The sequence below is a fragment of the Natrix helvetica genome (assembly GCF_964273705.1).
Source record: "Natrix helvetica genome assembly, chromosome: 1".
Taxonomy (NCBI): domain Eukaryota; kingdom Metazoa; phylum Chordata; class Lepidosauria; order Squamata; family Natricidae; genus Natrix; species Natrix helvetica.
Genome location: NC_138548.1, coordinates 196,199,638 through 196,213,693, shown reverse-complemented (window position 1 = coordinate 196,213,693; position 14,056 = coordinate 196,199,638). Strand labels below are relative to the sequence as shown.

Here is a 14,056-nt window from a genome sequence, read left to right as displayed (position 1 = left end):
CTCCGGTAGTCCACCGGTTCCCCTCTTGGGATCTCCCCACGGTCCTCCAGGCTCTCCTGGAGCCGCCCTTTGAGCCCCCTAGGGAGGTTAGCCTTCAACTCCTCACCCTCAAGGTGATCTTCCTCGTGGCGATCACCTCGGCCAGGAGGGTTTCCGAGCTTAACGCTTTGACCTCTAGGGCCGACCTCTGCACTTTTTACAATAACAGGGTTGTTCTCAGGCTCGATTCAGCCTTCATGCCCAAGGTCAATTCCCCCTTCCACAGGGGGCAGGACGTCATTCTCCCGGACTTCTGCCCTCACCCATCCTCAGAGGGAGAGGTCCTGGCACCACCTAGACGTTAGAAGGGCCCTGCACATTTATCTCAAGCGCACAGCCCCCTTCAGACGGTCGGAGGCTCTCTTTCTCTCCTTCCACACTTCGTCCAAGGGTGCCAAGGTCTCGCCTACCACCATCAGCAGGTGGATCAGGTTGGCCATCTATGAGGCCTGAGGGCTGCCCGTGCCACAGGGCATTACCGCACATTCCATCAGGAGCGCGGCCACTTCAGCGGTCTGGGCCCCCCAGGCTCCCATCGAGGACATCTGCCGAGCGGCAGCCTGGTCCTCTCCGTCACCCTTCATCAGGCATTACCGGCTAGATACCTATACCTCGGCCGAGGCATCCTTCGAGAGGCGGGTCCTTCAGGGGGTCCTGGGCACTCAGGAGACTCAGGCCCAATAATCCCTCCCATGGACATCTAGCTTTGGTATGTCCCATACAGTGACTCCTCCCACACCCCACCTCGGAGACTGTCAGTTGGTCCTACCTGAACTGCATGTCTCGAGGGTGGTGTGGGAGCAGTCACTTCCCGCCCATCAGGCGCCAGCGCCGGGCCTGAGTAAGCAACCACAGACCATCCAGGGTTCAGGAAGGGAAGCTGCCGTTGGTTTTTCTTCCCTTCCAGGTCCTTCTTCCGAATCATCGGTTGATCTGGGGAGTCACCAGGAAGGACAGAGGGAGTGTCCTCAGATTTACCTCAGTCTCCGGGCAATTGGGCCGTAACAATACCCATACAGTGACTGATCCCACACCACCCTCGAGACATGCAGTTCAGGTAGGACCAACTGACATTTTTCCCCATGGGTCAAATTCTGTTTTTGGTCTGCATCTGGCAACTAAACTTAAAATCCATGGCTCAGTTGAGCCTTCTCCTTTTCCTGTTGTGTGGCTGGTCTCTTGAAGCAGGAGAGAGAGAGAAAAGAGAATGGCTGTCTTGAGATTAGAATCCTCAGTTTGTGTCTCTGGGTGTATTTTTTATTATTGTAGATGTGTCATTTCACTGACTTGCAACCTTGGTTGTAATTTTAAAGTAGAGGTGATTTTGATTGTGGAATGTTTTGTTAAGGATCAGAAATAGCAAAGGGAAGTGGAAGAGTTTTCAATGGGAAGCACACAGGGACCAGAAGAGAGCTGCCGTCACTTTGTGAAGTATCCAAGGCTTTCTCCATGAATGCTTTCTATCACTTTGGGCAACTTGTAAACCCCCAGATGTTTCTGAACTACAGCTTTCCCACTTTTGGATGTGCTGGCTTGGACTGCGGGAAGTTGCTATTCATCAATATCTGGTGGGCTATAGAGTGCTCACCCAGAGTTGGGTGTTTCTGGATTGGACAGGCAGCAAGGGTGCTACAGCTCATGGAGCATTGTTTGTTTCTTCCACTTTAAATCTGGTCCTTAGTTTGTTTACCAAGTCATTGTATGCACTGAATGATTTTGTGCTTCTTAAAGTTGTGTGTAAAAAAGGCTGTCTTAAATTGAGTGATAACTATCCCTTAAAAGTAGACACCATGACACCATCAGCAAGTTCATGGGCATTGCCTCACCCTTCTCTGTGATAAGTTATTGCATTGGTTTCAAATGCATTAATTATCATTATGGATATTAAAGTTTTCTTAATCAGAACCAGGATGTGGTTCACACATCCTGGCTAAGAATTAGTTGGTTAGTAAACCATTATTAATACCTGAGGCTGAGGTAATTCAGTTTGTGCATAATAGGAGAAACATTAACAGTCTTGTTCCTGCTCCCAGTTTTAAAATTATGGTAAAGAAACTGACAGCTTTATATCTAAACTAGCCCAAGGTGCTGGATTCTGGAACATGTGCACAGCCCTTGTGTTCTTTACTGAGATGCCAATAATACACCAGGGGTGTTGCGTTTTTGTAAATTTCCATTTATCTTTCCCCATATTTTTCTCTGTATGCCTATTTCTTTACAAGTTTCTCAAGCAGAATTAGCTGATTTATTGCAACTGGTGGCCTGAAAACGCTGGTGCAGGACTCAGAGGGAAGAGGAGCATCACTTGGTGCTCCCTTACGTTCAGATCCACACTGTCTGCCGCTAACAACTCTAGGTTGAAGAGGATCCGTTGGGAAGCTTGCATAAAGAAAACGAAGCCCTCCTCACCTCTTTCTGACTGGGCCCCGTGGATAAAAAGCCTAAACTGATGGATTCCTGGGTTTCATAGCAGTGTTCGTGTGGCTTAAATTGTATCACTTGAAAGGGGAGGGGGGACCCCTTTTCGAACCTAACCACATAAAATATGGGTAAGGAATGATAGATAAGAGAAATCCTAGACATTATGCACTTGGGCAAACTCCACCTGGATTGGTTATTTGAATGGTAGAAATGTTTTTATTTATTTATTTATTCATTAAACTTGCTGCCGCCCATCTCGTTTTAACCGATGAGATGTTGATTGAACACTAGGGCTGAAGAAGCAGTGGGAGCAATGCCCAGAGTATACATGGCCGTGCACAAGCCCAGAGAGGTGGTTGTCATTTTAGGTCTGTTAACAAAAAATTAGAAGCTGTGTACCATGATGTCCTAGGACCATGTTTCCTAAGAACTAGATGCCTTGTAAATGAGGTGCTATAACATTTAGACAACACTAGTGAGGTGGCACACGTACCACGGGTGGCACTCGAAGCCATATCTGCCGGCACGCAAGCTGTCAGCTCCAGCGCGTATGTGTGTGCTGGCCAGCTGATTTTCGGCCTTCCGGAGGGCTGGGGGAGGCCATTTTCGCCATCCCCAAACTCCCAGTATGCTTGTTCGGCCCGTTTTTCACCCTCCCCAGGCTCCAGAGGTTTTCCTGGAGCCTGGGGTGGGCAAAAACATCCTCACCCGGGCCCCCAGAGGAAATGCCAAGCTCAGCTTGGAGGCGAGCAGTGCGGCACATGGGGGGAGGAAGCATGTGGGGGGTGTTTGTGCATGTGCATGTGGGTGCCGGCACATGCATGCACTATTGCATCTGCGCCCACTCTCATTTTTAGCACCCAACAACAAAAAGATTACCCATCACTGGCTTAGCACATGCTGGGAAGAGACACACTTTTACAATACAATAATACAATACAATAGCAGAGTTGGAAGGGACCTTGGAGGTCTTCTAGTCCAACCCCCTGCCTAGGCAGGAAACCCTATACCGTTCCAGACAAATGGCTATCCAACATCTTCTTAAAGACTTCCAGTGTTGGGGCATTCACAACTTCTGGAGGCAAGCTGTTCCACTGATTAATTGCTCTAACTGTCAGGAAATTTCTCCTCAGTTCTAAGTTGCTTCTCTCCTTAATTAGATTCCACCCATTGCTTCTTGTTGTACCTTCAGGTGCCTTGAAGGATAGTTTGCCTCCCTGTTCTTTGTGGCAACCCCTGAGATATTGGAACACTGCTATCATGTCTCCCCTAGTCCTTCTTTTCATTAAACTAGACATATCCAGTTTTCTCTTTCATAAGTGTAAATACAGCCAGCCCTCAAAGATACAGTACTGCATATAATTTCACTTTCCCGAGAGCTTACTATTTACTTCTGGATTCCAACCACATGGTAGCATAGCATATTATACAGAGCCTAAAAATAGGATGATGAAGTAAACCGCAGTCCAGTTAATCACATATTAGGCGAGGGAGTGATAAAAAAAGAATGAAGAAAATGAGCAATGGGAACAGTATTGGAGAAACCTGACCTAACCATCTTTACTGCAGTGTGGCCAATTTATACATGGGATACATGGAGCTCTGTCGTTCTCCCCCCCCCCCTCGTCCCCCTGTCCCATTTTTTTTCTTTTGCATCCGAAGCCCTAAGATTGCACTGAGACAACTGAACCACAATGCTTTTGCGACAATTTTGGGAGCAAAGTGGAATTGGCACATTAATAAAAGTAAGTAGAAAATCCCATCACTGACCCATCAGGTGAAGTGCTTAATATTAGGTCCCACCCACTCTGGCCTCAGCACTCCATCATCCCAAAGTCTAATTCTTGGCCCTAAAGAAGGTTATCCACAATTTTCCAGGAAATTTGGGGATGTTATTTAATTCGCCATAGTGATGAATGAGTTGGCTTTTGGAACTGCTGTAGTTAATCCTTCTGTATTCTATTTCTTGCCATGGTTCAGAAGTGGAGGCCAGGTCTCTTAAACTAAAGCCATACTGTGAATTCTGGCTTCTGCCTGCTGCTTTTGAGTCAGGCCAAGCACTGGCCAGTACTCTTTCCTCCCCCTAGTGGTCATTTTGAGCTATACTTGGCCTCTTTGTTGCTTTTAGCTTAAAATCGTAACCTAGTTTTTAACCACATAAGCTAAAGTGTGTGGTCACCAAGTTTGTACAGCGAGCAGTCTGTATGAGAGTGTGTCTGGCCAACTAAAGCCTTGTCAAGCTAAACTCCATGATTATGAGGTTGGGAACTCTGTAATTTCTTGCATGGGAGATCTATAGTTGAAAATTCCATGGTGGGCCACCCTTCTGAAACCATCTTATTGGTTTGGTCCTTTCTAGTTGCAGCAACATTTCTGGTAAAATATACAGCCTTGGAACATGTTTCAGTAAAGCTAGAAAAATGAAACACTCCCTTTTATGCTTTCCTTTAACTTCATCTCTTCTATGAAGCCAGAGGTGGGTAGAAAAGATCCTTATTTTTTTTAAAAAAAAACTAGAAACCCAAATCCTCTAACCAGAACCAAGGCTGAAATAGTGCCTCAAGACCAGGAGTCAATATGTTTTTAGAATTAAGGAACATGATTAGTTAGCCAAGGAATTTGTTTTCAATACTAGAGCTGAGTTCACATTCCTGTGACCCAGAAATTCATTCCCACTTCTTATGACCCAAGCTTTTCTCTCTCTCAGTAATCCCAATGGGTCTTTCACCTATAAAGGATCTGCCAATTGGAAGTCTGCAGTCTCCATATTCTCACACACTTGTGGGTGTCTCAGTAAGATGTTAATCAACTCAGCAATTGCTCCAAAGGAAACAGCAAAGATATATGTGTTGCTTTGCATCTGTAGCTCGGGAGCAGGTGATTCCCATTGTCAGGACCATCCTCCTTATCTAGGCTCCTGGGATTTTCCTTCCTTTTCTGAATTGAAGGTGTATAGTCATTATCTGTTGCTTTCCAGTGGCTCTTGGAAATCGCTCAGCTAGGTTGTTGTTTCATTGGTTTACTTTTTTTCCTTACCGTAAAAAAGCAGACATGGTGAGTGTAGATCCAATGGCTGTAAGGACAGGCACTAAACTAGAAAGGGGAAAGCTTTTGGTTCTATGTATTGAGAATCAAAGAGATTGTGGCGAATTCTCTTTGCGTGGTGGTACCGAGACTGGGAGAGAAAAGGCTTCCATGCAAAAGGGAGGGTTGTGAGGAAAAATTACAAAATAAAGATTTCATCGCAAAAAAAACCTATTTTATCTCTGTTTTTGTTTGCTTTCTAATTTCTACTTCCTGTCCTAGCTTAAATTATTCTTTATTTTTATTGGTTTCTTTTATTTAGCTGGGGCTCTATAATTGATTATCCTATATCTTAACAGTTTTCAATTCTGGATCATAGATTTTTTAAAATCCTGTAGTCTTTCCTGCTCTAGTTTCTCTTCCTTTTATAGAGCCGGTACTATATTGTATTTTATTTTTACCTTTAATTTTTCCTTAGTCTGGCCCTTGTATACTTGGGCCTTTAAGATAACAGTGCCTGGCCCTTCCTAAACCATGCATCCCTCACAGCCACCTATGTACCCTTCGGAAGATAAGTGGATACTTGGCGGATGGTTGAACCTGCTTGATCTAGGCTAGTCCTTGAAGGCCACAACTATCATTCAGGGGTTTCAAACAGCGGGAGGTACCCTGGTGCCAGGGCCACTCATGTCAAAAATAAGGAGGGGTACCTAAGGCCAAACCAAGACTGATCTAGAAGAAGGTGTGAGTTATTTGTTGATTTTGCACCTTCCTGATTCAGCATTCCTGGAAACAAACTTGGCTGGGAGGGTCTGGTGTTTCTTAGAAGTAAAACCAGCTTGTTTATCTCATTCCTGCCAAATTGCAAATTATGCCAGAATCTGATAAAAATCCACTCTAGCAAGTTCTATTATTGCATTTTCTGCTAGATTTGTGGCAAGGGAAGTGCAGGCATGTCTAATTTTTGCTTAGCAAAAGGCAAGTAATTGTGCTTCCACATGCACAGTTTAGAGTGAAACAATGTGCAAGTTCTGTCCAGATTTTTTGACTTGGTCGTAGATCAAGTGACACGAATCTTCATTTGCACCTAGCCAAACTGGGTGTTGGGGAAGGCACGCCAATGTATGGGGCCAGGACAGAAAGTGACTTTTCAATTTAAGCGTTTTCCCTGTATTTCCTCTTTATATTCTATTAAACGTTGTATGGATTTGATGGGCTCTGGTTGTATATGATCCTGGAGTGAGACAGCTTTCCTTTTAGGGACCCAGATGTAAGTTCCTTCTGTGAATGCCCCCCTACCTCCACCCTGGTTGCTGTCTCTGTTGCTCCTTTGTAAGAGAGATGAGCAGTGAAGTCTTCTCTTGCACTTTGCCAGAAACCCAGAGGGTCATCCATTGTTTCTCACTTTCCCTTTCCTCCTTCAGCAACGGCCTGTGTAATGCCAGTATTTCCTCTCTGTCCATGTAAATGCGAGATTGCCCTCTTTGTCACCTCTTCTATGTGGTTTTTTTTTTTTTCATTCCAATTTGTGCGCTCTTCATGCCTCGTGCTCCCTAGAGTTCACACCTCGGTGCCAAGTATATCCTTGTTTCTGTCTGTCAGGTTTTTGTCTGTTGCTGCGACCCACTTTTTTCTGTGGCCTGGTAAAAGGGATGGCCCGTTTGACATCATGGAACGGCAGCTTTTGGCTTTGTATAGTTGCCCCAGGCCCTTTGTTGAATCAGAAAGGACACTAGAGCTCATTGTTGGAATATGTACCGCTTTGTTGCCATTGTTAAAATATATTGTTGCTGGTTCCTGTAGTTGAGCCACCCTTAGACTCAGCTAGTTTCAATAGGCCGGACACATGCATGGCTCCCTTCTTCTCACTCAGAATTCTCTTTGCTTTGTTGCTTCACACCAGCCTCTCCCTCTCCTGGCAGGATGTCTGCAATTTAGGCCAAGAGCACTATGCGGTAGTAAGTCCATCTTCTTCAGGCTGTCCCATTTCAAATTGCGGTAACTGTACTGCCGATTTGTCCCCCCTGGAGATTGAGTAAATGAATTCCATCGTATTAAAAAATCTACACGTCAGAAAGTGGGACTCAGCTTAGGTTTCTTCCCTGAAGCGGTTTGGGGGCTTAGGATTATTATTTTTTCCAATTATGCAAGTAACATCCCCTCCAGCAGTTTGAAGTGGAACGGCCTGAATTTGACCATCTCCCATTGAACTTGGCTTTACTTTCCAGCCATTTGCTTGTGACAGTCCTATGTGCTTCTCGGAGAACTGTCATGTTCTTGTTTCTACATACCTTCAGCTTTTCTCTTGCATGTGGTGTGTTTGGGAGTGCAACTTACATTGCCCACTGACAAACGTATTAGGGCCCACGTGATTCCCTGGACTGTTTCTTCTCCTCCTTTCCCTGCCTGCCCCAGACATAATGGGCAGGAGTCCATCTTGTTTGCCTGTTTCCCCGTCTGCTCCATTCTTATGCAGCCCTGGAGTTATGAGTGATGGGGCTGTGACATGGGGCCCTCTCATCTCCCAGAATGGGAAGCTTTCAAAGAACAAGCGGAAGAAGCTGAAGAGGAAGCAGAAACGGCAGAGTCAGCTCCTGGCTGAACGACTTCGGGACCTTCAGCAGCTGGAGGACCTGGAAGCTACAAACGCAGGGACCAGCAAGTCCACAGAGACCACAGGTAAGATGTCCATGGAGATTCTCAGATATCCAGGTCATGGTTGTCCCAAAGATGCTTTTTCAAGAGGCAACTGGACTTTCTGGTTTTTCTTTGAAGACGTTGAGAAGCGAAATGTCTTCAAAGAAAAACCAGAAAGTCCCAGTTGCTTCTTGAAAAAGCATCTTTGGGACACAGGTAAGATGGGCTGGGCAGACTGGTGTGCTATGGTACAGTAAGGACTCTTGAAATCATTCCCACAAGCTTGACAGAAATATATGGCAGATTTACATCTGGGCCGTATTTTCTTGGAAAAAGCAGAGACCAAAAAGGATTTTAAAAAATGGTTTTGGTTTATAATTTTGCTACACAAAAGAAAATTCAGAGAAAACCAAGAAAACTACAAAAATGCATATTTTGATAAAAGTACCTAAAATCAAACACACACGTAGATTTATTTTTTTAAAAACTCATTTTTTTTTCACAAGAATGTGGAAGATTGCACTACAGTACAGTTGGTACTGTAAAGCTAAATGACTAAAATAAAGGAAAAAAGTGAGTTTTTGAAAAACAAAATCTAAATGAGTTTTCTGAAATAAAGGATTGTCCTTTATAACAAAGGGCATATGGTCATTATGTGGATATATATCCATTAAATGGATACAATGCAACATAGCCCTTTTCATGAGGGTGAAAGAGTGAAAGAGAAAGAGAGGGAAAGAGAGAGAGGGAAAGAGAAAGAGAGAGAACACTTTGTTAGGTAGCCTGTTTTACTCTTGTATGTTTGCTTTTGTATGTTCCACAGATTATTGTCCATTTTGTTTAGTAATCACTTAGAGTCTGGACTTAAACTATATTTAAGCCCGTCGTAAATACAGGCATCCTGCCACATAACAGTAGTATTTTTGTTTCTCAGAGGGAGGAATAAATGTCTAACTAGGCAGGTTTATAAATTATTTCACAGCTATTGTATGTATACAGTTCTTGATTTATTTACCAGCAAAACTTCAGAAACTCTTAAGACAGGCATGTCCAACCTACAGGTTACACGTTGCGCTGAACAGCTAGTAATGCAACCCCACAAGATCAAACTTTTAATACTATTATGGCATTTTTATATGTTAAAACCTTTACTTTTACCTTTACCTTATATGTTAACTATATATTTTTATGCGGCCCAAGACAATTTATCTTCATTCATTGTGGCCCAGAAAAGCCAAGACATTGGGCAACCATGCTTTAGGTCAGTGTTTCATAAACTGTGGTCCTAGGACCTTAATTGCTGTTCTCTAGCAATTAACCTTGAGTTACATCCTGCCTTTGAGGCTGGACATACAGACAGCTAATGGTCATTAGGAGTTTATAATCCGGAATTAGTTTGTCTAATTTCCTTTCAAGGTTGGTGGCCTTTGCCATACTTTATAGAACTGAATTCCATACTTCAGTGAAGTTACACTACCAAGAAGTACGGTAGCTTTATTTTTCTGTCTGAATGGTTTTGTGTTGGATGATCCAAGTTTTATGAAAACAGAAATAAAAGCAAGATTCTGATTTTGGATCCTTGCTTCTGAGACTTTGAATAAGACATAAGGATTTTTGTCAGGCATCCCTTTTTGATGTGCTTTACTTTACTCCAGAGCATGTCTCTGTCTTTTCCTCTTGGCTAATAATGTTTTCCTTCCTCTTGCTGGGATATCTTGACCTTCCATCATGTTCCGCAGAAGGGCATTGCAGTTGCCCCATCTCAGTCTCTGGAGCGGGAGAGCCCTCGGGGGGATCTCTGGCCTGCAGTCCCCAAAGCTTGACGTCATCCTCTGGCTTCTACACACACAACGCCTACGACAGCTGCAATGGGCATTCCCCACCTGGAACCGCCAGCCATCATGTCAGCCCTGACTCTGCCACCTCCGGCTTCTCAGGATCGCTTTTCTCTGGATCAGCCCTCTCAGGCGTTTCTAACCAGCGGGAGTATGGTGGGCTTCTCTCACCCAGCAGTGAGTACTTACTCCAACTTTGGAGGGAGGCAAAGAGAAGCAAGCCAAGCATTGTTAAATATGCCAGCTTCCCACCTTGGAAATTACATGCCACAATCCGTCCACCATTCCATCCCCTCCCTTCTTAACCAAACTTCCTTAAAGTTGTGGTAACACATTATCTCTGAATGAAAACTCCTCCTTAGCTCTGATTTCCATATCATGGTGACCCTCCCCCCCAAAATGATGCTAGAGCAGCATTTCCATTCTAGAGAGGAGGTACGTGTGCTTTTGATTCTGATTCCTCACAATGGTTCTTGTTTGTTCTTTTCTACCATGTCCGGGCAGCTTTTGGCACTTCTGAATTCTTGGTGAACCCTTTGGAACCCCAAAACGCAGACAAGATCAGAGTGAAGATTGCAGATCTGGGCAATGCTTGTTGGGTGGTGAGTAATTCATGCAGATCTCTTTCCCCTCCCCAATAAGGGTGGCTGCCTGTAGGGAATGGAAAACTAGGGTTGTGTTGCAAAAGGTATCTGGCTTGTTTAGGAAGTTACAAAATGGAAAGTCTTGAAAATTCCTATAGGAAGAATAAGGAAAACTTTTACACTGAAGGGGAGAAATGATATTAACAGAGTAACAGAATAATAGTCCCAACCCCGTGCTCAGGCAGGAAATCCTATACCATTTCAGACAAATGGTTGTCCAATCTCTTCTTCAAAATTTCCAGTGTTGGAGAACCCACAACTTCTGGAGGCAAGTCGTTCCACTCATTAATTGTTCTCACTGTCAGGAAATTTCTCCTTAGTCCTGGGTTGCTTTTCTTCTTGATTTGTTATGTGAAGGGAAATGTGAAGCGCAAGAATTACATGAAAGGCATTTGATATCATGAACAAGGTGGGCTCTGTTCCTGGGAAGGTTTCTTTGGGGGTGTACGTTAGGGTGGGTAGGCTAAAAATCTTATAGGAGGAATTAGACATGGCAGGAAGAATATTTGGGTCATTGTTTGAAAGACTGTCCAAAGAGTTGAAGACAACGAGGATATATGCTAGGCACACACAAGAGGCGATGGATGGCTCTTCATTCTCTGCTTAATTTCTTTAGCACAAACACTTTACAGAAGACATTCAGACTCGCCAGTATCGGGCTTTGGAGGTCCTGATTGGTGCTGTCTATAACACTCCAGCTGATATCTGGAGCACAGCATGTATGGTAAGTTCTCGGGGAAGTTTCTTCTCCGGCTTCTTTGTAACTTTTATGCCAAATCCTGCTGACAGTTGCTTTTATGCAGAATAGATTTTTAAAATTCCGACACAACTTCCTGTGCAATTTGCAGCTAAACCATCGGCTGACATATTTTTCAAGTTCTGCTGTGAATTCCCTTGCAACCACAAGTAATTTTGTCACCTAATTTATTATCTTATAAACAGCGAGCTCAAGGTTTCTTCACCTCCCTGTGGTGGTTGTGATAATAAGCAAACTTGTTTCAAACTTGGTATGTAAATGTTAGGTTGTTGCTTGTTTGTATTTGTAAGGTAATAACTTTGCATTTAAAGCAGTAAAACAGAACAAAAGCCCTTACCAAATCCAAAATAAATTATTTTAGATGTCTTTAACCACCCAAAACCAGTAGGTAGTTTTCCCTATACTTCAGAGACAGATAGATAACCTTAAGCACACAGTAAACAATTTTGAAAGATTCTTGAGTTACTTTTAAATGATGATTAAGCAATGTGTGTAAACTGTACGTTTAGGAGTCACCAAATTAATCACCTGAAATCTTTTGTCAGGGGTGATATTCCACTTTCTGCTGCCAATGAGTAGCATGTTGCTGATCCCAGCCTTAAGCTAACCATGTAATCACATTTGCTGAAGCTAATTTTAGATGAGTAATATGTAAAATCCAGTAATACGCAAATAATAGCAGCGCAGTCTGTTCCCTTGTAGACTTGCAATCTGATTTTTTAGGGTGTGATGAAATAAACATTTAAGCACTACTTACTCAGAGCTCTCAAGAAAGAATTGTTTGAGACTTGGAATCCTGAAGATGATTCATTTGGAATATCATGGGTTCTGGGGAAGGGGTGTTTTATTTTAGCTCCACTGTACTGTTATCCTCATACACAAGATAAACTCCCTCCCTCTCTTATTCGGCAGGCTTTTGAGTTGGCAACTGGAGACTATCTCTTTGAACCTCACTCTGGAGAAGATTATACAAGGGACGAAGGTAGGGAACACCGGCCGGTTGAACTGAGGAGGGGGATGGGTGTGGAGCAGGCATGAAATGCTCCAGTCTTCGCTACCGATTCAGAACCAGGAGCCACATGTGCGCTTGGTTCAGGAGCACGCAGCACATCTGTGCGTAGAGCGTCCATGATGATGTCTGGGCGGGAGGCTCCGCCGTCACCGCGGGTTCACCCGAACCGGGGCAAACCGGCAGAATTACCACTTCTGGTGTGGAGTAGTGTTTCTCAATCTTGGCGCCTTTTAAGTCCTTAATTAGACTTAAGGGGAATTCTGGGAGTTAAAATTCACAAATCTTTAAATGGCTGAAGTTTAAAAACACCGGTGCGGGATGCTGCTGCAGATTTTCATGAAGCAAACTGGAACACTGGAGGGTTATGTTGAGAAAGCGACTGGACTGACCCTTTTTTTTGGGGAGGGGGGAATCATGGTCACGATAGGGAAAGCTGAGGAAACAATTTCAATTTGGAAAGGGAAGTGGAAAACCCATATCGCTTTGAATTAGGCGGGTGAAGAATTCTAGGGACACGTTAGTCCAAGATCACTCCACATTACTTATCCATTACCATCTTCTTGGGTGACCCAGACCTCCTAAGAGTAGGTATGGTGGCAGCCATGGCTAAAAAGACCTATGCATACCTTCAGGTTATGTGCCAGTTGCACCCATTCCTGCACTGGGAGGCTCTACTCACTGTCACTCATGACCGCTAGGCTACTGCAATGTGCTCTGTATGGAGTTGCCCTTGTGGAGTTTGGAAGCTTCAGCTGGTACAAAAAGCAGCCGGATGGGTTGCAAATGGTATCAGTTATTCAGCACATGCAACACTACCGCTTTGGAGGCTGCATTGGTTTGCAGTGAGTTTCTGGGTGCAATTCAATGTGGTGGTTGTCACATTCAAAGCCCTTCATAGTTTGGGACCAGATTGTCTGAGGGAACATTTTTCCCAGTTGTTTCTATTGTCCAATCTGGTCCAGCAGGATGGGCATGCTTTGGGTCCTGTCAGCCAAGGAATGCCAGGCGGCGGGAACCAAGAGTGGTGCCTTTTGTTGTGGCCCACCAGCAGCCAACGGAGCTGGCAGCAGATTCGGACAGTGAGGAGGTTGGGGAGGAACATGGGCAGTCCTGGAGTCTGGGGAAGGCTCTGATGAGGGCTCTGTGTTGGAGGCAAAGGGCGGGGGGGCAGAGACGGATGCCAGCTATCAGCTGTCTTCAGAGGCAGACATCAGTGAGGCAGACCAACAGCTGGAACCTGTTCCCAGTGTGCACATGTGCAGAGTTGCCAGACAAAGGCAACAACTAAAGAACGGGTAGATTTGGGAGTAAGGCGAGATGATGACTTGCCCCTCCCAGAGGAAATAAAAAGGAGTGAAAGGGGAGTGGAATTTGCAGGAGACAATTAGTTCACTAATTGGTCAGTAACTCTCTGAGACTCCTTGCCAAGTTCTGCAGATATCGGCCTGTCAGCTCTCCAAGCCAGATAAGGTCTGTGACCGTAAATCCTCCTTTGAAAGACTTGCCAGCTGTGAATGACAGAATAAAAGGGGGGGGGTTTGGACAAGGAGTTTGTTTCATGCTCTTGGGAATCCTTGGTCAGAACACCTTTTCTGACGTAGCATCTGCCTTTTGGAACCCCCTCCTTCCTGAGATCAGGATGGCCCCAGCCAACCCTGCTGGCCTTTTGGAAGGCCTTGAAGACCCA

The 14,056-nt window shown here is 44.6% G+C and overlaps 1 protein-coding gene across 6 annotated transcripts in view; it reads left to right on the top strand.

Moving 5' to 3' along the window:
* Positions 1-14,056, top strand: part of SRPK3 (SRSF protein kinase 3) — a 36,866-nt gene that overhangs the window by 19,634 nt on the left and 3,176 nt on the right. For 4 of the 6 annotated variants that reach the window (XR_014173754.1, XM_081935263.1, XM_081935260.1 and 1 more), the window contains 5 exons: positions 7,961-8,163; positions 9,861-10,133; positions 10,461-10,558; positions 11,217-11,324; positions 12,270-12,339. Coding sequence is in view for 5 of the 6 variants with exons in the window: in XM_081935263.1 (XP_081791389.1) it covers positions 7,961-8,163; positions 9,861-10,133; positions 10,461-10,558; positions 11,217-11,324; positions 12,270-12,339 (752 nt within the window). In the remaining variant the exon portion in view is untranslated. The remainder of the gene's footprint in view (positions 1-7,960; positions 8,164-9,860; positions 10,134-10,460; positions 10,559-11,216; positions 11,325-12,269; positions 12,340-14,056) is intronic. The other 2 variants (XM_081935262.1, XM_081935261.1) reach the window with 1 other exon arrangement.